This window comes from Petromyzon marinus, chromosome 3 (genome assembly GCF_048934315.1).
Source record: "Petromyzon marinus isolate PM22_M1 ecotype Great Lakes invasive population chromosome 3, UKy_Petmar_22M1.pri1.0, whole genome shotgun sequence".
Classification (NCBI taxonomy): domain Eukaryota; kingdom Metazoa; phylum Chordata; class Hyperoartia; order Petromyzontiformes; family Petromyzontidae; genus Petromyzon; species Petromyzon marinus.
The window spans coordinates 23641027-23665541 of NC_133669.1; the positions used below are offsets into that span (position 1 = coordinate 23641027).

Genomic DNA, 24515 nt, shown 5'->3' on the forward strand with positions numbered 1-24515 from the left:
GTAAAAAATAAAATAACAAAAATCACGACGTTTCGGCCACAACACAAGCGGCCTTCATCAGGTGAAGGGACGAGACTGTCTGGAGGACAGCGCTGGAGTGAAAAAAGCCACACTCAGATCACGACCTTTAAGCTGTGTGAGAAGAAACAAAGCGCCTTGACAAAGGAATTAGCATATAATTTAGCATTGAAATGGCTGAGTGATTAGCTTGTGACTGGTCACAGAAATGGCTGTTAAAATTAAAGCATACACATCCGCAAAGGCACCCCTTGACAAAGGAATTAGCATAGAATTTAGCATTGAAATAGCTAAGTTAAAGTATACACATCCGCAGAGGCACCCCTTGACAAAGGAATAAGCATAGAATTTAGCATTGAAATAGCTGAGTGATTAGCTTGTAACTGGTCACAGAAATAGCTATGTTAAAGTCAGAGCATATACATTCACCGAGGCACCTAGTACAAATCAAACAGGAGAATTTAGCGAAACACAACCACGCTCAGACCGCGGACCTTTAAGCTGTGTGCGAGCAAACAAGGTGTCCTGGCAAAGAAATTAGCATAAAAAATGTGCATTTGATTGGCCGATTTTAGAAAGGAGGTGGTGTACGTGCCGGTGGACTTGCCGTTTGGCGCGGGGAGGGGGGGGAGTTTACCTATTGATGGTGTGAAAAGGGAATTTATAAGAGCTGCGAAAGTTTGGGGTACCACTACTTGAAAAATATACTGTACCATTGAAATTAGTTTAATGTTTAGTTCGATTTAGAACATCTTTCCAATGGTTGCTTAATTTGAAACCATCTTCTCGGTTGAAATTGTGTCTGTGTTTGTAGATCTGAATTGCCTCGTGAACAAATCTCTGATAAAAACCCGTGGGTTTGCAAAGAACCTTGGTATCGGAGAAAATTATATCGTGATCACCAACAGCATTGTAACAGTGATCAGCCACAGCAGAAGAATTCGTTTTGCCGTGTTTCAAATCTGATTTGTGCTCGCGAATTCGGTCAGAGACATGTCGCTTTGTCTCCCCGATATAGCAATCACCGCAGGTACAACTCAATTTGTAAACCCCGGGGTACTGTAAGTCAGGAATGACATCCTTCACGGATGGGATCAGATCACGAATTTTGTGTACTGTATTGAACCGGACCTGGATCTTGTGTTTGTTTAGAATTTTGGAAATCTTTTTAGTAACGCCTGCTATATATGGTAGTGTGATGGTTTTGACCGGAGTATCAAGTGGTTGTTTCTGTATGGAGGGAGAAACAGCTTGGCGGATGGTACGGTCAGAGTAACCATTCCTTTTGAGGGCCAGGTGTACATGTTTTAATTCACTGGTCAGGTGGCGTTGGTCCGAAATGCAATGAGCCCTATGGTATAAAGTTTTGATGAGAGAATTATTTTGGGCTGGGTGGTGGTGGGAATCAGGTTTCAAGTAGGAATCTGTGTGGGTGGGTTTCCTGTAGACAGAATGCCCCAATGAGCTATCAGGTCTCCTCTCAAACAGAACATCTAAGAATGGTAGCTTGCCATCTTTCTCCACTTCCATGGTGAATTTGATGGCGGGATGTCTGGAGTTGTACCTGCGGTGATTGCTATATCGGGGAGACAAAGCGACATGTCTCTGACCGAATTCGCGAGCACAAATCAGATTTGAAACACGGCAAAACGAATTCTTCTGCCGTGGCTGATCACTGTTACAACGTTGTGGGTGATCACGATTTAATTTTCTTCGATACCAAGGTTCTTTGCAAACCCACGGGTTTTTATCAGAGATTTGTTCACGAGGCAATTCAGATCTACAAACACAGACACAATTTCAACCGAGAAGATGGTTTCAAATTAAGCAACCATTGGAAAAATGTTCTAAATCGAACTAAACATCAAACTAATTTCAATGGTACAGTATATTTTTCAAGTAGTGGTACCCCAAACTTTCGCAGCTCTTATGAATTCCCTTTTCACACCATCAATAGGTAAACTACCCCCCTCCCCCCCCGCGCCAAACGGCAAGTCCACCGGCACGTACACCACCTCTTTTCTAAAATCGGCCAATCAAATGCTAATTTATGTGCCAATTTCTTTGTCAGGACACCTTGTTTGCTCGCACACAGCTTAAAGGTCCGCGGTCTGAGCGTGGTTGTGTTTCGCTAAATTCTCCTGTTTGATTTGTACTAGGTGCCTCGGTGAATGTATATGCTCTGACTTTAACATAGCTATTTCTGTGACCAGTTACAAGCTAATCACTCAGCTATTTCAATGCTAAATTCTATGCTAATTCCTTGTCAAGGGGTGCCTCTGCGGATGTGTATACTTTAACTTAGCTATTTCAATGCTAAATTCTATGCTAATTCCTTTGTCAAGGGGTGCCTTTGCAGATGTGTATGCTTTAACTTTAACATAGCCATTTCTGTGACCAGTCACAAGCGAATCACTCAGCCATTTCAATGCTAAATTATATGCTAATTCCTTTGTCAAGGCGCTTTGTTTCTTCTCACACAGCTTAAAGGTCGTGATCTGAGTGTGACTTTTTTCACTCCAGCGCTGTCCTCCAGACAGTCTCGTCCCTTCACCTGATGAAAGCCGCTTGTGTTGTGGCCGAAACGTCGTGATTTTTGTTATTTTATTTTTTACCTACGTGACTTTACCCAATAGAACCAAAGAGTATGGATCTTTGCAGTCACGAAAGCTTTAAATCTAGAAATACTATGATAATATTTGCATTGTCCTTGAAACTGATTGGTCCACACCAAGGGACGGCTTTCTTTTGAGCCTCGACCCAATTGGTGCTCGACCAAATGACGCCAGAAGGTGTCACACAGCTCAAAGACAATGCACTATCAAAGTAATGAGGGCTCGGGGTGAGCATCTACATCATTAGACCTCCTTTGCCAGTACCAAAATGTAATAATAGGGATTTTTCCCCTTTTTTCTGGCAACAAAACTGAAACCTTTACAACAAGGATTAATGTCTGCATTAACCACAATACCTGCAGTCAAAATGCAAACAAAAAACATACTATAATAATATATGATGCATTGTCCTTGAAACTGATTGGTCCACACCCAGGGACGGCTTTCTTTTGAGCCTCGACCCAATTGGTGCTCGACCAGATGACGCCAGAAGGCGTCACACAGCTCAAAGACGATGCACTATCAAAGTAATGAGGGCTCGGGGTGAGCATCTACATCATTAGACCTCCTTTGCCAGTACCAAAATGTAATAATAATAATAGGGTTTTTCACCTTTTTTCCGTCCCTTGGTGCGGACCAATCAGTTTCAAGGACAATGCATATATTATCATAGTATGTTTTTGTTCGCATTTTGACTGCAGGTATTGTGGTTAATGCAGATATGAATCCTCGTTAAAAGGTTTCAGTTTTGTTGCCAGAAAAAAGGGGGGAAAACCCTATTCTATTTTTTCAATTAAACATACTTGGCGTCGTATTTTTCAGCTGCACTTTAAAGGTTACTTCAAAACACGACAAAATACATTTTATGAACAACGCTGAAATTTCACACCACTCGATCCTGTGAACCTCCGTCCAGGCATGCATCAGTGGGGTTACATTTTCAACTTAACATTGTCTGTGGAGTGACCCTGGACATTTTACCATGTCAGTTTTATTGTAACTTATCTTGAAGTGTACTTTATTTTTTAACGTGTAACTCCATTGCGTGAGAATGCATGTTTTAGTATCAAATGTCCAAATAAAGGTAGATATTTATTTTAAGGGCATGGCACCATCAGACACAAAGACTTCTGAGCGTGGGTGGCGTGAGGTTGACCAATAGCGACCTGAGACCAGCACTTTAGAGGGCCATCGGAGGAATAACTACAAATAAATCGTTGTTTATTTTGATTATAAAGTACAGGTATTGTATTCATGCTGACTGTAGGCAGCGTGAGACCACTATTGTTTGCTACACAAGCACTACAGATACTTGTGCCAGAATCATTACTGCCACGTACCCCTTGGGAGAATTAAAGTAACTTTGAGGGCATCATTACCTTGGCTCCTATATTTAAATATACCTCAGGGAGAATTGTGCTTTGAAGTGATTATGCAAACTGGCCACGTTGCTTGCTTGCTTGCTACACTGCTAGATGATGGCTCTCCCCCACCCCACCAAATGAAGGCATATCTTATTACAGACCAATTCACGACCTTTTTGGTCACCCCGTTGCCCTTATAAATCTCAACGTCCATCCTACAAAGTCCCATCACAAGAGAGAAACACACACAAAAAATAATCTTGTTTTTTTAAATTACCAAATAGATTTGTGTGTGTCGTCATACCTGTCAATCCCTTATTAGTGCCTATCTTATTACAGACCAATTCAGGACCTTATTGGTCACCCCGTTGCCCTTATAAATCTCAACGTCCATCCTACAAAGTCCCATCACAAGAGAGAAACACACAAAAAAATAATCTTGTTTTTTTAAATTACCAAATAGATTTGTGTGTGTAGTCATACCTGTCAATCCATTACCAGTGCCTATCTTATTACAGACCAATTCAGGACCTTTTTGGTCACCCCGTTGCCCTTATAAATCTCAACGTCCATCCTACAAAGTCCCATCGCAAGGGAGAAACACAAACAAATATTTAAACAAATATTGCCCGTATTGAAACGACCTGAAATCTCAATTTCCCTGTACAAGAACAATACACGGGGTGAATATTCTTTGGTTCTTTCGGTAAAGTCACGTAGGTGGGAAAAAATAATAAATTAAATAAAATCACGACATTTCGATTGCAACGCAAGCAATCGTCATCAGGTGTGACAACCACAGCAAAAAAATATATATTACTGTCACACCTGATGATGGTTGCTTGTGTTGCAATCGAAACGTCGAGATTTTATTTATTTTAAATTTATTTTAAATCATTGTTTTCCACCTACGTAACTTTTACCAAAGGAACCAAAGAATATGGATCTTAGCAGTCGCGGAAACTTCCAAATCTATAATGATGATGACACGGGGTGAAAACCGCGTTGGTTGGACAGCTGTGGGAAGGTGCCTTGTGGTGTGTTTGTGTGTGTGGTGATCATTTGACCATAATTCGCCGCGCTGTTGGTGAGTGTGCCCTTTGCACATCTGTAATTGCTGGGTTATAGTACTTTCCGGATTATAGGACGCTCTGGAAAGTAAATTAAATCAAGATTTTTACCCACATCTTGCGCGTTCCTACAATCCCCGACAGAGCGTGACGCCTGCACTTGCTATAATCCCCCTCGACATTTTGGCGGGAAGAGGATCTATATAAAGTACAGTATCGTCTCATTCAGTACCCTCATAATAGTTGACAATACTGGGATACAGTGCACTGGATTGTTGCTGTGCTAATGATGGTTTTTGTTTTGTTATTATTTATCGCGCAGATCGGTTGAGGCTTGAAACCTGGCCCTCGTGTTGTGTCCTGGGTCCCATGGCCCATCAAGTAAGAAGCCTAGAGCGCCGAGCCTTTGATACAGGCCGTGTACAATGTGCTTTTTCTTGCAATTATAACTGCAAATGAAGTCACTTGTATTCGTGAACCTGTTTCGGAATGCGTGTTTGTGTACGTCGTATTTAATCTCGCCTTCGCGATGATTTACGATCTTGTTTACCCCTGAGGCAAACTCGGAGGAACGTCATCATTCCTTGGGGCTTCTCAAATCTCTTCTTAACAAAACTAAATTGTTGGTTCTTCTATTCACCGCTGGGCGTTTTGTTTTCTTACACGGTACAGTGCTCTACGTAAAAGTAGTTCGCTAACACAATGATGCTTTTTTTTTTTACAAAACTAGGCCCTGTGTATCGGCTCATTCTTATATTTGCCCATACTTCACCTGCACTGGTCTTTTTCTGGTCTATTGGTGAATGCCTCAAGTAATGACCGTGAGTTTGCATACAAATCGTGCTTGCCTAACAACGATTTAGTGTATAAATACAACAACTGTTGCATCTGTGGGTGACCCGGCCTGTCCAAACCCTGCTTATCTTCACGAGATGTTGATAAAACCCAACACATTCCGGGTTGGTTAGATGATCATCATAGCCGTATAAACAAGTACTGTTCATCGAAAAAAATGTTTTAGATACGATACCATCATATACAGGGTGGTCCAGGTGTCTTGTGACCCCCATTTATTACTCTAAAACTTAATGTTTGTTATACCAATCGGTCTGTAATGCAATGTAACCATTATAAAATAACAACTATGTTCGGGGTCAATGAATTGGGGTGGCGGTCACAAAACATTTGGACCACCCTGTATAACGTGGCAGGGGGCTTATTGAGCCACATTATTGTACGCGTGTGTGTGTGTACACGACAGCAGACAACGATATTCGTTAAGGTGCAACAGCAGAAGCTGCAGAAACTGGTGACAGAGACCATGCAGCTGAAGGCATTGCTGCCCAAGGTGGTGCATGGTGACATCCTGCATGCCACCACCAAGCTGAGACACCTTGAGATGGGTATACATCCATCCACCCACCACCTTCAAAAGCAAGCCCTGAAACCCTGCCAACACTTGTTGTTAAATCGCTTAAGGGTCTTGTTTTGCCACACCTCACTGCACAATAGCCATTTTCGCAGAGTTGATTTCACAAGCACTGTTGCAGGGATCAACTCTCTGTGCTTTTCCTTTTTAGTGTATAAACACACCCCCAAGTACTGTAAGCATAATACAGCAGCTTATTCGTTTTCAAAAATGGTTTTCGTGGGATCCAATATCTTCTGTCAGTTGATCAATACAGTCAAATGAAAGTGTTATTTTAAAGTAATCAAAATAAATCAGCATATCATACATTCTGAAACCATGTATAGTAATCTGCATTATTTTTGGTTTATGTATTTCAGCAACAAAACATTTTCACAGCAATCCATTTAACTGGTTCATGACAGCTTCCAATGATGTGATGCATATTACATGAACTTTTGTTGATCACATCACCACCTTGCGGGCTGCAAACAGAGAGAGCTAAAAATTCCGGAAACTTGAAGCTGCAGAGCTAGTGAACATTATTTATGAAAATAGATATGCGCACAAAATACTCATAACATTACAGCACCAAGCAGATGTTCTAAGGCTTACCAGCACTCTGCCGTAGCGTAAGAATTACCCGCAAAAAACTCCTTTCTCAAATAGCGAGTTGAATTCAGATGTTTCGAAGTCATGAACTGTATAATAAAAAAATATTTAACGAGTACATTGTAGTCTAATTGTGAACCGCCGAATTTCTGTATTATGTTGTGCACTGCATTGTGAGCTGTGTTTTGATAGTTTTGGAAGATAGAGACAAGGAAGTGGAGAAACTGCGTTTGGATTGTGAGCACCTTCGAGCAAAGTTGGACATTGCATTAGGGGACTGTCAGAAGGAGAAAGAGGTATGTTAGTGCGTTCGACTTGGTTTCATACACCATCGGATTTTACAACGTTGCGGCTTTAGACGTCAAATCCAGTGTATCTAGGCCAGTGGTTCTTAACCTGGGTTCGATCGAACCCCAGGGGTTCGGTGAGTCGATCTCAGGGGTTCGGCAGAGCCCCCGCCACGGAGGTCCGGACACACTTGAATTATTGTGTAAATTTGTGATGACACACACGGCCCGCTTGGCCATCACTGGCTGCAGATGATCATGCTACACTGCTTGGCCAATCAGCGCTGCGGGGAATTTAGTGCGTACTCAGTAGTCAACGTGTGACTGTTGTCGTACGCCGTGTGATTTCTTTAATATTTTATCCATACTAACTATGTCGGGCAAAAGAAGAAAGTGGTCGGACGAATATGTACAACATGGATTCTTATGTATCACGGAACGTGATGGGAGTGAGCGTCCTATCTGCATGATTTGCAACGCCAAGTTGAGCAACTCTAGTCTTGCACCGGCAAAACTAAAGGAACACTTCTTGAAGCTGCATGGAGACGGGGAATACAAGAACACAACACTTGCTGAATTCAGGGTGAAGAGAGCCAGATTCGATGAAAGGGCCACTCTGCCTGCTCTTGGATTTGTACCTGTTAACAAACCGATCCTGACAGCATCGTACGAAGTTGCTTACCTGATTGCAAAGCAGGGCAAGCCACACACCATTGGTGAAACACTTGTGAAACCAGCTGCATTAAAGATGGCGAATCTGATACTCGGAACAGCGGCCGAAGGTAAATTATCCCAAATTCCCCTTTCAAATGACACCGTCAGTGACAGAATAGAAGACATGAGTAAAGACATCTTGGCTCAAGTAGTCGCGGATCTGATTTCAAGCCCGGCAAAATTCAGCCTTCAACTCGACGAAACCGAGACAACAATCTTTCATGGGATATGGTTTCTGCAGTTTGTACGGACGGAGCTCCAGTCATGCTGGGAAGAAAGTCTGGTTTTGGTGCGCTAGTAAAGGCCGATGCACCACACATCATTGTGACGCATTGTATTCTGCACAGGCATGCGTTGGCAACAAAAACCTTACCTCCAAAAATGACAGAAGTATTAAAAACTGTGGTGGAATGTGTGAACTATGTGCGAAAAAGTGCTCTGAGGCACCGCATCTTCAGTGAGCTGTGTAAAGAAATGGGCTCTGAATTTGAGGTACTTCTGCTCCATTCTAATATTCGGTGGTTATCCCGGGGACAGGTGCTGAATCGTGTTTTTGCCATGCGTGTGGAATTAGCCCTGTTTTTGCAAGAGCACCAACACTGCCATGCAGATTGCTTCAAAAATCCTGAGTTCATTCTCATTTTAGCGTACATGGCTGATATATTCGCAGCTCTCAATCATCTCAATCAGCAGATGCAGGGTGGTGGAGTCAATATCATGGAAGCGGAAGAACACCTGAAGGCTTTTCAAAAAAAGCTACCGTTATGGAAACGACGAACAGAGAACAATAACTTCGCAAACTTCCCACTTCTGGACGACTGTGCAAGTAAGATCGAAGATGTGTCTGGAATCGGAGATATTTCTGTATCCACGGAACTGAAGCAAACAATTGCCACGCACTTAGATGAGCTTGCAAAGTCTCTCGACGGATATTTCCCTACAAGAGAGTCATATCCAGCATGGGTGAGACAGCCGTTCACGTTTGCTGTTGAAACAGCAGATGTCAATGATGAATTCCTCGACGAAATCATTGAAATTCAGCAGAGCCAGGTTCAACAGCAACTCTTCAGAACAACAACGCTCTCAACGTTTTGGTGTCGACAAATGAACAAGTATCCAGTTATTGCTAAGAAAGCCCTGGATTTTTTTATACCATTTGTTACAACATATCTTTGTGAGCAATCCTTTTCGAGGATGCTGGACATAAAAACGAAGAAAAGGAACAGACTTTGCTGTGAAAATGACATGAGAGTGGCACTTGCCAAGGTGAAGCCACGCATATCTGAACTGATCTCTCAAAGGCAACAGCAGAAGTCACATTGATTTCCAGGTATGTAATTTGTTGTGAGTTTATGCATTGTGTTGGTTTTATTCTTTGAACAAGGTAATGTTCATGCACGGCTCATTTTGTGTACCAGTAAAAAAACATATCTATGTCTTGAATTTGAAAAAAATCACATTTTATTTTTCACTAAAGAGGGGTTCGGTGAATGCGCATATGAAACTGGTGGGGTTCGGTACCTCCAACAAGGTTAAGAACCACTGATCTAGGCTTATAAAAGAATACACATATATTTATGCATCTGCTGTTTCACACAAACCTTTCCGCGGGATTTTCACCTGCTTTGGTTAGATTTCTTTCCGGAAATATAATGTCCAAAATAAACGTTGTCAATAGATCTAGCACAGTTAACCAGATATTTAATACGAAAAATGTACAGTCCTCAAGATGTGTATTTTCTCAGATGTATGAGCTGCTTTTGTTAGCCAAGGGAGTGCAGAAAATTATGCAGGCAGACAGGCAAATTTCATGTGATGTTAATCATATAAAATATTATTTTAATACTCCTGGCTATAGGTTCCTGGTCAGTGTGTTTCAGATTGCTTTCATATTTTCATGCTATGAAAGGTGCATCATTTCAATGTACACTCAACATTTAAACTAAGTTAAAAGTTGTGCACAAAAAAACAGTTAAGTCCCACAATCCCTCTTTTAGACTAGACTGGATTTGGAAACTTACAGCCATGGCTATGTTAAATACAGTACATGCAATAATAAGTACCGTACGAGACCACCAAATTTTAAATGCATTCTTACTGGAGAAGCATTGCATGGAATTTATATCTCATCCGATAGTATACTCAATTCCAATTAACAAAAAGTATACATTTCGATTTAAAGCTTCCGTGACTGCAATGATTCATCTTCTTTGGTTCTTTCGGTAAAGTCACGTAGAATGAGAATAAAATAATAAATTGATCAAATAAAATAACACAATAATATTCTCACGACGTTTCGGCCACAACACAAGCGGCCTTCATCAGGTGAAGGGACGAGACTGTCTGGTAGGACAGCGCTGGAGTGAAAGAGCCACGTTCAGATCACGGCCTTTAAGCTGTGTGAGAGGAACAAAGCGCCTTAGAGTCGCGGCATCTCTTCAGAAAGGTGAGAGACTTGATTAGTTGAGCCTTCTTATCCCGAAGTCTGTTGAATGATCTTGAGGATGTGTGGAATCCCTCCCCATAGAGGCGGTTTAAAAAAACAACTATGTTCGGGGTCAATGAATTGGGGTGGCGGAATCCCTCCCCGTAGAGGCGGTTTAACCGCCTCTACGGGGAGGGATTCCACACATCCTTAAGATCATTCAACAGACTTCGGGATAAGAAGGCTCAACTAATCGAGTCTCTCACCTTTCTGAAGAGATGCCGCGACTCTAAGGCGCTTTGTTCCTCTCACACAGCTTAAAGGCCGTGATCTGAACGTGGCTCTTTCACTCCAGCGCTGTCCTACCAGACAGTCTCGTCCCTTCACCTGATGAAGGCCGCTTGTGTTGTGGCCGAAACGTCGTGAGAATATTATTGTGTTATTTTATTTGATCAATTTATTATTTTATTCTCATTCTACGTGACTTTACCGAAAGAACCAAAGAAAAAGTATACATTTTCACTCTTTTACTTCAGGGTGGCTTTCATGTGTGCGTGCGCAATATTGTCATAAGTGTTGCCTGTGTTTCAGGACAAGTTGAAGGCACGGCGACAGCTGTCTGATGCACAGCGGCAGCTGGAGCAGCAAGCGGATTTCTGCACGTCTCTGGGAGCGGTCGTGTGCACGCTGCTCTGGAGGGTTTCTCGCTCCGAGGCCAGTGTACAGGCAATCCTTGTGGGGGTGTGTTCCATTACACTTTTTTTTTGGTTCTTGTCATACATGGGTGCGTGCTATATGCTTGTTTTCTCCAAATTTAGTAATACGGGGTTTTTTTTTCACTGAATATTTTGAGTTCCCTGAAGCATTGCTCAACTAATGGTTATGCATCATTGTTTTTTTTTGCACAAAAATGTACCCCTGCATTAGCTGTACACATTCCTCCAGAAATGTGTTTGCAACTTTGAACATTGTCTTAGAGTAAATTGGATAAAGTGCACAATTATGTACCATCTTCAATGCTATCTTATGGAACATACATTAACTAGAGCCTTGCATGTGAATAAGCAATATTACCGTATTTTCCCGCATATAACCCGCGGGGTATACCACTGTTTACAAACAAAACAAGACCCTTCGGGGTATATGGAGGTGCGGGTTATCCCAAAAATATTTTACACGTGTGACATGTCATAACTCGTTTAATGTTTTCATGGTAGGAATATCCCCTATGCAACACTTACCTTTGACTAAAGCACTGCTGAATAAACCACCCACACTAAAATTGCACATGTTATCACGTTTTAAATGATTCGAATTGTTTGTACAATGAAACGACAATGTTTGAAGTGGGCGCACTTTGTTTACCGTAATACTTTCAATGGCTGTATGGGGGTGCGAAAGTTTCAGCTGAGGCTACGGATTGCACAATGGGAGGGGCCTTAACAAGCGTCTATTAGACGCGGAATCATAATTGCTGTGTCCCTTAAGTCGCTGCTATTTGCTGAGCACTATACAGTCGCGGGTATATGGAGGTGCGGGCTATCTGAAATTTGTTTTACACAAAACGCTATTTTTGCGGGGTATATGCATCTGCGGGTTATATGCGTATGCGGGCTATATGCGGGAAAATACGGTGCTCTGAACGAATGTACAAAAACCTGATCTTACAATGAAAAAAAATCAGACAAAAGATAAAATTTTAGTAGAGAAAAACCCAATAAAACTTCTCAATGAGAATCGTGCAAAAATATTGTTCTAAAATCAATTAAATACTAGCTTAGAAGGGTATGCATTACCGAATGCCCCCGAGCAGTCCTGAAGATCACGACTGCTCTCTGACGTCGCGTGCTTTGGTTATATCTATCATGTGAACTCAAGGCGTGCAGCAAAATTAATATGCATATTATGCATTCAAATACCATGTGTAGTTCATATATATTTTTTATTCCTGGAAAACATACAGTGTGCAGATTATCTGAAGTGCCGACTGCATGTACAGCATTATTCTTTTAAAAATACACAATATAATGTTGAATTTTGATTTAAAGCTTTCGTGACTGCAGTAATTCATATTCTTAGCTCTTTCGGTAAAGTCCCTTCAACGTGACTTTACCGAAAGAGCTAAGAATATGAATATAATGTTGCTTTGATAGAGATGGCAAAAATACTCTTTATATGTTGATATCGGTTTTATAGGCATTCAAATGGAGCATTTATGCCTTGTATAGAGTGAATTCCCATGAAAGCAAATATAAATTATCAATGGGCCATGAAACATCACCTATCACTTCAGCATAGTGTTTTATTCAGAATTGATATTCCAACTTAAGTACTGCAGTGATGAGCATGTAAATGTTCTTTGCTTTCAACATGCTAACCTTTCTGCAACTGTCATTCAGTGCAAGGTAAAAGAGTTCTTCACCCTCGCCAGCCAAACAGTGGAGAGCTACGTGAAATCAATGCCTGGCGACTTTAAGACCGAAGATGCCGGTGGAGACGAAAGCCAGTTCGTGTTGGCAATGGCTGGCATTGTTACAAGTGAGCTATTAACCAATCCAACAAAAATCCCTTCACTGTACCATGTTTATTGCATTTTGTATAGTGGTACTTTAGATTTTAAAAGTCCTGTTATTTTACAGATGTTAAGTCAACAAAAATGTTACTACAGTATCGTGTTACAATTGTATATGCCCAAGTACTTAAAGTAATATTTTTACTCCGTAAACATGTTAGCAAGACTTCTAATGCATGTTCCCTGTCTGTGCTCAGATATTGCAGCCACTGCCTGTGGTCGGGAATACTTGATGAGCATGCCTGGAGGGAAGACCATTTTGGATGTCTTTCTGCAGATATTAATGGAACTTTCAACCGGCCAGTGCATCAAATTCAAAACGTACGTTATAGAATGTGTAGTTTATTTAAATTAACTTGCTGTAAATTGTGAGGAAAGCATCTCAGCTATATTTGTGCATGTTTTTGTTTTATTTCAGCCTCATTTTAATGACACTGTATAATGTCAGCATCAACACTAGTGGACTCCTGTACCTGGCAGAAAAACAAGGGATGGTCAAACTCCTTTGTTGGCTTTTAGAAGGTACTGCCGTTGGAACTGCACATTCTAACGGTGACATTTAATTTAAAAAGTTTATATGTATAATTTTACAAGGACTGTAGAATATTTTCCAATATAAACACGAAATCTTGAATAAAATATCACTGTTTACAGGTTAATGACAATATCCATAATCGAGGTTTTTTTGGTTAGATCGCGTAAATATAAATATTGTCGTTAAACCCGCCACCACCCGACAGCCAATTAGTAATGTTTGTGACGTAAATAAAACATGTCAATCTTGTTACTAGTTCAGCACACCGGTGTGTTGGAGAGTAAACCCACAACATCTACAATTCGAGTACTACAATGTGTGAGTTTGCATGCCAACATGGGTGTGAACTAGTAACGAATTGGCACGTTTTGTTTACGTCACAAACCTTACTAATTGGCTATGTCGGGTGGTGGCAGGTTTAACGACATTTCTATTTACGCAATCTAACCAAAAAACCTCTATTATGGATATTGGTCACGAAAGCCTACGTGTTAAACAGATCAATGACTGCTTGTTGTATCAGGTGAGCAGGATGCAGAGCTACGCTGTCACGCACTGCGCCTCATCCAGTCCCTGCTGCTAGAGCCCGGCACCAGCCAGGAAGTGGCAGATGGTGTGCGGTCCTGCTTGCCAGAGCACTTCCTTCAGTCTCTGGTGGCCAACCGGCACGTTGAGCTTCGTGACGCCGCCAAGGAGCTCCACGAAGACCTCCAGGCCATACACATTAAGGCCTAGACTTTTGTTCAGGAGCCCACAATAATATACAGTTATCTGACTATTAGATTATTTGTTGGGAAAATAAATTGCATAGTCTTAAAGTATAAAACCAAGGTCTGAAGCACACAGGATTTTTTGAAAACGGTTCAAAAGGAAAAAAATCTGAATTGCTGATTCATCATTTTGTGTTCAGCAACTGAGGAAAATTGACGAACTGGCAGTGGATTGGTATTAAACTTGGATAACATGTTTTTTCTGTTCAGGTGCCAAAGTTAATGCAACCTGTGCTTTATATTGTGAAGTTAAATCATTCAAACGAGTTTATAATCCAGATTTCAAAACAATGTTGCTGATGTCATGTGAGCAAAAAATAAATAACATTAAAAAAACTTTGTGTTCAATATGAATTCATTGTAAATTAATATCTGCATTTTCTGCCAATGCTGGAGGTGTTTTTAGTTCTAAGAACCAGTTTTTCTCCTGCATGTTTTTCCTATTAACCTTGCATCTATTAAACTTAATCTTGTGTGAACATGTTTGATGAAAAAATATCCAGCTGAGCTGGCTATGAATTAAAATCTGGTATTCTTGTAAAATCCAAACTAAGGTTATTTTTTCTTTTGGGATGAGCACAGTTAGGTTGAGACATTAAACAAGATACCACACATACATATGTATCATTGACTGGCGTTTGAGGGTGTGGATGCTAGCTAGGCAGGTTTTTCTACATATGTCAATATGGGTAAATCAACTGGTTTACTAATACATTTATAGCAGGCACAAGTGTAAACTTTTGGTTTTGTATAATTCAGTTCAAATGGAGTAGCATAGAACACTTGATATGATTTTATAATACTGATATTCATTGGGTAACGATAAAAAATGCCACTAAGAGTAATTTTGGCTTATAAAATGTTAATGAACAATATCCAAACCAAGCTTGTATACATTATAGTTTGAAGTCCCATTTACTTACGACGCCATATTATTCTTTGTACGCTTAATGTTGCACCTACCAATCAATGGTAACAATACATCAAAATCAGCATCATTGAGTCTAGTAAAGAGTTGTTGCAATTGTTTAGTGGTCCAAGAATGCGTCTAACTTTAATGAAGGTGTACTGCCACTTCTCGTGCAATGGGTTCCCTCTGACCTTTTGGCTGACCATTTTACTCTAATTATGTTACCAGAAACCTCCCAGTCTGCGTCAATAACATTCAAGAACTACCGTCATGTGACAAAAATGGCTCTGCTACATCCCCTGTAGGTAGTTTTCGTGTTACAGCATGAAATAACATCGTAATTGATGTATTTCTAATCTTGCATATACTTTTTTATAGTGATTTTAAAATAAATGTACAGACAATCATAAAGAGATGCAAAAAGTAAGCAAGCAGATGTATTTTTTTCCGCATGGGCCTTCAAAAGTTAAATGAAAAATAAATGCAGATTAAATATAGCATCAAAAATAACCCTGCCTTCATTAATTATCCAAAATGTACACAGTCTTCTTTGGTTCTTTCGGTGAAGTCACGTAGAATGAGAATAAAATAATATTCTCACGACGTTTTGGCCACAACACAAGCGGCCTTCATCAGGTGAAGGGGACGAGGCTTTCTGGAGGACAGCGCTGGAGTGAGAAAGCCACACTGAGATCACGACCTTTAAGCTGTGTGAGAAGAAACAAAGCGCCTTGACAAAGGAATTGGCATATAATGTAGCATTGAAATGGCTGAGTGATTAGCTTGTGACTGGTCACAGAAAAGGCTATGTTAAAGTTAAAGCATACACATCCGCAAAGGCACCCCTTGACAAAGGAATTAGCATAGAATTTAGCATTTTCAATGCTTTAACTTTAACATAGCCTTTTCTGTGACCAGTCACAAGCTAATCACTCAGCCATTTCAATGCTAAATTATATGCTAATTCCTTTGTCAAGGCGCTTTGTTTCTTCTTACACAGCTTAAAGGTCGTGATCTCAGCGTGGCTTTCTCACTCCAGCGCTGTCCTCCAGACAGTCTCGTCCCCTTCACCTGATGAAGGCCGCTTGTGTTGTGGCCGAAACGTCGTGAGAATTTTATTGTCGTATTTTATTTTATTGTTTTATTCTCATTCTACGTGACTTTACCGAAAGAACCAAAGAAGATGGATCCTTGCAGTCACGAAAGCTTTTAATCGAAATGTACACAGTGTTTATTAAAAAGGTTGTAACTAAAAGTACCGTCCTGGCTAAGAAACCTGCAATTAGACCTCATCCTCTTCGTTTCCACACCCTTCCATTTACTTCAAAGACATGACTCGTACATTACCATGGCTCCATTTATGTTTGTGCCTCTGGATTCACAAAACACTCTCTTAAAGAGGATAATAAAAACAAACTAGATGCGTTTGTGTAACTGCTAAGGGCAGATCGGAGACATAAACAAATATTAAGAGGACAATACATGGACCTAGATTTTTTCCTGGATTAACTCGTGGTAAAAAATATTCCCAACTTTATGAAGAGCAAATATAATAGAGTAACGATGATAAAACGTTGACTGAAAAAATAATTTTAATGTAAGACAATATATGGGGTGTTAACATATACTAGGTTGAAGTGCAAAAGCATACATCGATAAGTGTTTTGAGCAACGCTTTAACATCCTTATATGTGCTGTCCTGGATGGGGATGATGCGTGCAGTCCGTCACATCCCACGGGTGTTTTACGACACCGTGTACAGGTATAGGGTACCAATCTCCACGAAGAACTGCAGATCACACAAACACAGGAACAGGCGTAAATGCAAATCCTCCGTTTACAATACAAAATTCCCTGCCATCGCCGTGGAAATAATTTAAATATTAAATAATGTAATGTGGACGTCAGTCAATTTCAAGCTAAACATACACGCATTCATTATACTATAATCATTGGTATCAAATTATAATAGTTTATTGACGCTTTGGCTTTACATTTCAGCGAGCAGGCCTTTGGAGTGCACGAAAATACTCAATGCAAAGTAGTGAAATAAAACATTTAAACCAGGGGCGGAGTCAGGGGGGTGACAGGGTAGACAATTGTCACCCCCGAAAAAATAAAAAATTTGAAATTCTGAAACATTCTGCGTATAAGTGTACGACACTCGGTCTGACGGACTCCGTGCAACTGCATTGTCAGAGTGTGTCGCCAACCGATGGCGTGGGGTATAGCCGATTTCTCATTCAATAGTTGTTGAAATTAAAATTTGTTGAATGTCACCCCGGGCTGAAAATCCTGGCTCCGCCCCTGATTTAAACCACGTATGATCATGTAGGGAATATGATAACCTACGTGTCGTTTTCGGAATGCAACGGAGGTAATCAGAGCCAATATGATTCACAACTGGTTTGTAATGCCACGGAATGATATAGCCACATTTCTGTGGTTAATCCATCCACCATACCAACATTGCCAGCCAAATTAAATAGTCACAGATGCAAGCGTTAAAAATAACTATTCTTCGGCTGTGTCGGTTGGTTTGGATGGTCTTACAACAAAAAATTTAGCCTGCAAAACTACATGGCCTGGTCCAAAAATAAATTTCGAATCGCAATATGTTCTTACTGCGTGCAATCATTTCCACAATATGTTCCGTGCCGGGAAACAGTCGAGTGCTTACCACCAAGACGAGGATGGAAAAGCCAAACCAGGCAAGAGGGAAGGTGTAGCCATCAACTGCCGATGAAAATTGTCCATAGCAACCCTAAAAACATGAAATGAAGAATTAGCCACAAATGCCACAATTGCTGTTCCTGTAATGATTTCATCACTCGTGCATAATTTCACCAAAATTCAAGCAGTGGATGCAGGCCTACATAAAATATTAGCTTTTTTTATCTGTAGTGAGAATTCTAATGAATGACATCAATATACACATAGTGCCTAGTCAAGATTTTGTTGGTCTATTAGTATTATACGAGCAGGAACCCGCGGAATTTCCGCGACGATTTTATCATGAGGAGCAGGGCGCTATTTATCACCAAACTCGTACAACTCACACATGCACAAAAGACAGACAAATATCTCCCCCCCCCGACAGACTGTTGCGGCAAGTGCTGTTAGCGAGCACGATGAAGGCCGACACGGCACACGAGGGGGTGGGTGGCCAGCACTACGCCCGACCGCCTTTGGGGCCGTCCATAAATGACGTCACGCGATTTTGTACGATTTTTGACCCCCCCCGTACGTCGTCACACAGCGTCACAAAAAGTCAGAAACCCCCCTCAAATATGACGTCACAAAGCTCTGCCCCCCCCCCCCCCCCAAAATTAAACATGCTTCAAATCGCTTTAAATATTGTCATTGTAGTGCGTATTTAATGTGCCGCTGCACTCTAATGTTGTAGGAGAAACGTTTATCAAAAAGTCTATTTTATTGAGAACGTGTTTATACAGTATTTATTTAAAGTTGCGCATTTTGATGTGACGTCACATTTCTCACACCCCCCCCCACCTCGTCACACATCGTCACAAATATCTGACCCCCCCCCCCCAGGTGCGTGACGTCATTTATGGACGGCCCCTTTGTATCCCGAGTGACGATGTTTACACATCGCACCAGGTACTCATTTGAGGCTGAGTCGACCGATGTGTATGTGTGACACAACAACAACCGCCATTCGCCACTAAGTGGCGGTGACGTCACCACGACGCTTGTGCCAGGCCATGTGCACCTTGAGGCCACTTGAAGTGTCGAACGCCCGCCGTGTGTATGTGTATGTGTGTGACACACACATACACATACACACTCGCGTACACACACACACTTTCAACACACACACTCCCCAGCGGTGACGTGAGGACTCATTACAGATGGCCAAACCCATAATAATAGTTGAGCGGTTCGTTTCGCCAGCCCGAGTGGGCGTTTGCAAGTTGCATTGAAAAATATCCTTTGTTTTTTTTTTTCGGTAAAGTCACGTAGATAGAAAAAAAATTTGAATCAAGTTCATCAAAATGAAAACCACGACGTTTCGATCACAACACAAGCGATTGTATTTTTCGATTTAAAGCTTTCGTGACTGCAAGGATTCATCTTCTTTGGTTCTTTCGGTAAAGTCACGTAGAATGAGAATAAAATAATAAAATAAAATAAGACAATAAAATTCTCACGACGTTGCGGCCACAACACAAGTAGCCTTCTTCAGGTGAAAGAACAGAACTGTCGGGACGACAGGATAGGAATGGTATAGTATATGATGTTACCGTGCTGTATTATGCAGCGCCTGTGGCATTGCGCTCCGAGCGTTGATTTTGGTTGCCGGGGTTCGGAAAGGGTCGAGTGTGCTCACTTTTTGGAAGATGGCATCTGGCTTGCCCAGGATGCAGCCCATGCGACCGTACAGGTAATCGTCGTTTTCGTTCAGCACGCAGCATTTCGTGGGCCATGGGCTGTCGGCATCGTCCTCCTTGTGGTATATGCTAAAGGACGACGTGTAGGAGATCCAGTCCTCGGGTCCGTTCACCCCGCAGCATTTTTGCTGAAAAAATTCAAGGGCATAGAAGATCAATGGGGTCACACAAGTGGCCCTTAAAAAAAACAACTGCACCTATTTAATAATGTACGCGTAAAAAAACCACGAAAGATGACTAGTTAATTTTTCGGGTAAAGTTAAAAACGTTACTGAATTCAGTTTATACCAATTATGTTTGTTATCAATTATTATGAGGTTGAAATACTGCACGATAAACACAGGTTACATCATTGTGTGACACAAGTGATATTTAACCAATGGTAACAATGACAAATGTTTAACGTGAATTATGTTTGCTAGATTTTAAAGTGTGTGTTATCTTGAACTTGTTACATGCTGAAAATGCGCATACCGTTGACATCAAGTCCTTCCAGTTGTCCGTGAATGAAGGAATCTCGCCGTAATCACGAAGCATGTTCTTGAGCATCAAGTTCTTTGTGCCCACCAACTGCGAACGTGACAATTCATGAGTATATCTTCAGTTTAACTGTTGAACCATCTATGGGCAATGTTTTCTTTAATTAAAAATTTCACTCCAAATTTGTATAACGGGTACAATTTTATATTTAAGTCTTGCAAAACGATTTTTAGAAAAAATGCTAAGCCGCGTTAATAAGTGGTTTGGGGAAAACAATTATAATGCTATTTAAGTAATTAAACTTATATAAATTTCCATATTATTGTGAGCTATAACCAAACCCACAAGCCTCTTTTCTTGCACCCACACCAAGTCCTGCAGTTCGATCTCCCGAAACTGAATTAAAAGTCACAAAGTAAATCCACTCCCATGGCTTTTTGGGGATTTAGAAGCAGGGCTCAAATTCAGCTGTCAATGACCTGGAAACATGTCTGCATCCGGTACACCACATCCCTAGTGCCTCTTGCTATGGCTGTTGCTACTAGAGTGGTAGTGGAGTGGTTTGCGCTCTGCTCTTTGAACCCACCAACCAGAGTTTCATTCCCTCTCATGACCAATAACAGTGACGAATATTTGAACCGGTCCTCGGCCTCCCTTCGGTCGATTCAGCCTTAAATTAGTACCTGGTGCAATGCTTACTCATTACACATCATCACTGGGAAGAGTCATAGGCAGCCAGGCGTTTTGGCCATCTGCTCCCTCGTGTGCCATGCCGGCCTTCGTACGTGCTTGCTAACAGCACTTGCCCCAAGAGTCTGTTAAAGGCTATACGGGGGGTCTTTGTTACTACGAGTTAAATGCTTATTCCAGTCTAACAGCAACATGGAAAATATTCCGTGAGAAATTAAGCCCTGCTTAGAAGATGAATGTCTCTGAAACTTCAGAATATGATTCCCAGTGGCGTTTGACTTACATAGTCCCTGTGAGTGAAGATCACGATGCATGATGCTGCTTCGAAGATGAACACGATTAACATGAGGATGAAATACTGTAAAATACAAAAAAACACACAAGTGTGAAACACATGCCATATTAGTCGCACTGGTTTAACTACATGCAAAATTGCATTCAATACCCAGTACCGATCACGGTGAGTTAGTAAAATTATGAGAGCTGACCGGGTAATAAAGTCCTTTTAAAATTCATAATGACTAATGATAATGTTAATAAAACTGTTACAGGACAAGACCTCTACTGAAACGTCAATGTCATATACAGACTCGTATAAGAGTCTCATAGGGTTTTAATGCTAAGTTACCAAATAAGGTCCACAAGTTTAAATCACTCTAAATTTGAAGACCCGCCATTATGCACCCCAATCCTGGATAAGTGCACTGATTGTATACTGGTCTGTCCCTATTGATAAATTGCTGTGTTGATTTAACATCTTATCAAACATGTTTTGGCAGTCCCTCATGGTGCATCAATGTCAAAGTACAGACTAACCAAAAACACGTGGCTTTCTTCAATGACACTTTCATACACTTTAGACTTGACTGAAGATCAATGGGATAGATAGCTATCTCTCAGTATTAAGTTTTCTGCCCAAGAGCAAATAGACTTGAAATGGAGATAAAACTGTCACAATATTGCAATCTTCACCCTAAGGAACATTGCTTTTGGGCAGAAACGCAATAAAATGGCATGAGATAGCCATCCACATCCTCGATCTTCATCTCCAATTAAGTCTGAGATATATGTGTGCGTGTGTGTGCGAGGAAGATCCACGGGGGTCCTTGTGAACTAATTCGGGGGCCTACCGCGAGCAGGGCAGACCGCTGCATCTTCCACACGGCGTACATCCCAAAGATGCCGAGCAGAAAGAAGGCAAAGCCACAGAAGATGGCGATCCAGGCTGCGGCGAAGATGTCCGTGTTGTTGTCGGCGGCCAGGAACGGGTAGATTTTGTAAGGGTCGGTGACCACCCATATGGCCGTGGCCATGAGGGCCATCCCGCACAGCTGAAGACACACCACCGCGCATACCCGCCCCGTACTTTTGGTTAGTTTTGGCCAAGTCTATATTGGCAGTGATTTGATGGAATGCCACAATTTAGGGATGCGGTTTGATTTACAGAATCAATTCGTTCAACACCTGCTCAGTTTTGCAGCCACCATTGACTGCATGCAAGGGGTCACGTAGAATATTGATATTAACATGTAGTTTGATGCGTGCATTGTGAGCTCAAATATGGATATTAATCAATGAATCGATACATCGTCATCTCGAATGGATACACGGGAACTGCAAAGTACTACGATCCAAAGCCCTAAAAATCTCAAACTGTACCCTAAATATTTATTTAAAAAAAACATTGTTTTGAATGTTCCATTAACACCGCACAAAATATCCACGTGCTGATGAACACACCAAATGAATACCACAAAAACACAACTGTGTGAGCACGTTCGTGGGAGATGTGCGTTGTACCGTAATGATGGCATTTCCGAAAAACACGAGCGCCCGAACTAACTTGGTCACCGAGGACCAATCCTCTTCGTATTTCACCATGCCTGGGCTTGTTCTGTGACACGGGAGGTCGGAGGCATTTATTAACAGCACGTCAATTCTATGGGAAAAGCTGCACGATTACAGAACTTCAGCACCACACCTATATTGCCTTCAAGGCACATTCTCTTTCCCACAGTCTTCCTATACACGGCCAGCTGACTTGTCATCCATTTGGTACCAAAATAAATAACCGCAACTTTATAAATGGTGCGTGTACATAAACAGGCATTTTAAAGGCCACCAAATATCCTGTTTTTCATCAAGTATTCAAAAGGTTTCTCAAACACTAACCAAATTGCATTTACTTAGAAGTTAACTTATTTTGAAAACCCCACACCTTCATTCAAATTTTTTTTTTACCAAATTAAAGTTTTATTACAATGCAAAATCCCACAGCGCCGATCTCTACAAACGTTTAAAATCCCATTCGTAAATGATTTTGATCGCCCATCAAGCATCTACTGAAAACGTCGTTTACTTTTCTAAACGTTGCACACTACTCGATGCACATATACAAATGGCTGCAAATGCGTGATGATAAATCAAATGAAGGAATACATATGTGCAGAATCGAATAGCATCTCTTCTCTGCCTTGCAGTGTGCTGGGTGAATAATGCCCGACATGCCACGTGCAAGCAGCATAGTATCTACGTGATTTTGTTTGTTTTTCCATGTCAGATGCAGCCAATTTAGAGTAAAAAGATACTTTTCATCAAAGTTCTGTAATGCCAACTCAGTGCAGGCAAACCTATAAAACACGCATTCTCATCGTGTATCACAAATGTATGCTACTCGACATCTAGTTTTAAATCCAGCCCTATCTGTACACTCTCACAATGCCTTAAAAAAATCCGGCATGTCATTTTAATCAAAGGTCATGTTTCTTGATTATCACTCAGTTCACTGACAAATAAAACGAGCAGAACAGGTAACGTATAGCCATCAGTCGAAAGCGTGTGTAAGTACACAATTACGTTTCCTTGCGTAGGAAAAACCCTAAGCAGTTTCGATTTAAAGCTTTACGTTTTCACCGGTACATTAAACCAGATATATAAGTATTCTAAATTACATGGTATTTTTCTATGTCACTTGATGGTTCCGTAATGTTGAAACTGAACCAGTGAATATACTTGCAGCTATTGTATACACTCTGTGAAACGTTGTAACCTTTGCTGACAAGACTTATTCTCCAATAGCGTTTCCCAAACTGCGGCATGCGTATGTCAGCAGTGGTTATATGAGCAGTCTGTAGGCGACACGCCAAATCGTGTATATATGGGTACACATGTATAAAATTGTAACACAGTGCTAAATATTTTATGTCGTTCAGTACAAATAGTTTGGAGAGGTTATATTACCATTTTGTAGGTGGCACATCGGCTTAAGTTATGTTTAAAATTATGGTAAGTTGAACTTCTTTCGCACCGTACATAGCTAACCGTGCTAATCGGAGATGCGGGGTAAAAACAACAATCAGAGTGAGCCAAGTTTGGGAACCGCTGCTATACATTACTTAAAGCCAAGTTAAAATGCAACAGCAATAGAACACCCTTACCTGTATGCACTCGTCGAGATGCTGGGGTTAAACGTGCCAGGTGGGGCAAGTGCTTGCAGTGTCACGCCTCGGAATTCCACCGAGTGGCTTTATAGCCACAAGTTCTAACCCAAGTACGCACGTACACTTACAGACAAGTGCGCAAAAAGGCCAAGACCCAACCCAAGTCATGGGTGTGCCAATTGCGCATCTATTT

General features: G+C 41.2%; 2 protein-coding genes across 9 annotated transcripts; one reads left to right on the forward strand and one right to left on the reverse strand.

The window, feature by feature from the left end:
* Window positions 1-4968: 4968 nt before the first annotated feature.
* Window positions 4969-15006, forward strand: HSF2BP (heat shock transcription factor 2 binding protein). Of its 8 annotated transcripts, none has more exons than XM_076053099.1 (9): window positions 4969-5024; window positions 5390-5448; window positions 6332-6470; window positions 7280-7383; window positions 11105-11254; window positions 12913-13051; window positions 13283-13406; window positions 13504-13607; window positions 14144-15006. In XM_076053099.1, the coding sequence occupies exons 2-9, from the start codon at window positions 5437-5439 to the stop codon at window positions 14353-14355; spliced, it is 984 nt and encodes a 327-aa protein (XP_075909214.1). In that variant the 5' UTR covers window positions 4969-5024; window positions 5390-5436; the 3' UTR covers window positions 14356-15006. The 8 variants fall into 8 exon arrangements, with proteins under 8 accessions (XP_075909214.1, XP_032835602.2, XP_032835585.2 ...); XM_032979711.2 differs by having other exon boundaries at window positions 4972-5024; window positions 6329-6470; XM_032979694.2 differs by having other exon boundaries at window positions 5001-5084; window positions 6329-6470.
* A 1868-nt stretch (window positions 15007-16874) lies between these two features.
* Window positions 16875-24467, reverse strand: LOC116957514 (uroplakin-1a-like). The gene is made up of 8 exons (XM_032979723.2): window positions 24320-24467; window positions 22683-22776; window positions 22013-22213; window positions 21166-21240; window positions 20187-20282; window positions 19652-19840; window positions 17981-18064; window positions 16875-17089 (listed from the first exon to the last, which is right to left on the reverse strand). The coding sequence occupies exons 2-8, from the start codon at window positions 22761-22763 to the stop codon at window positions 17045-17047; spliced, it is 771 nt and encodes a 256-aa protein (XP_032835614.2). The 5' UTR covers window positions 22764-22776; window positions 24320-24467; the 3' UTR covers window positions 16875-17044.
* Between the last annotated feature and the right edge of the window lie 48 nt (window positions 24468-24515).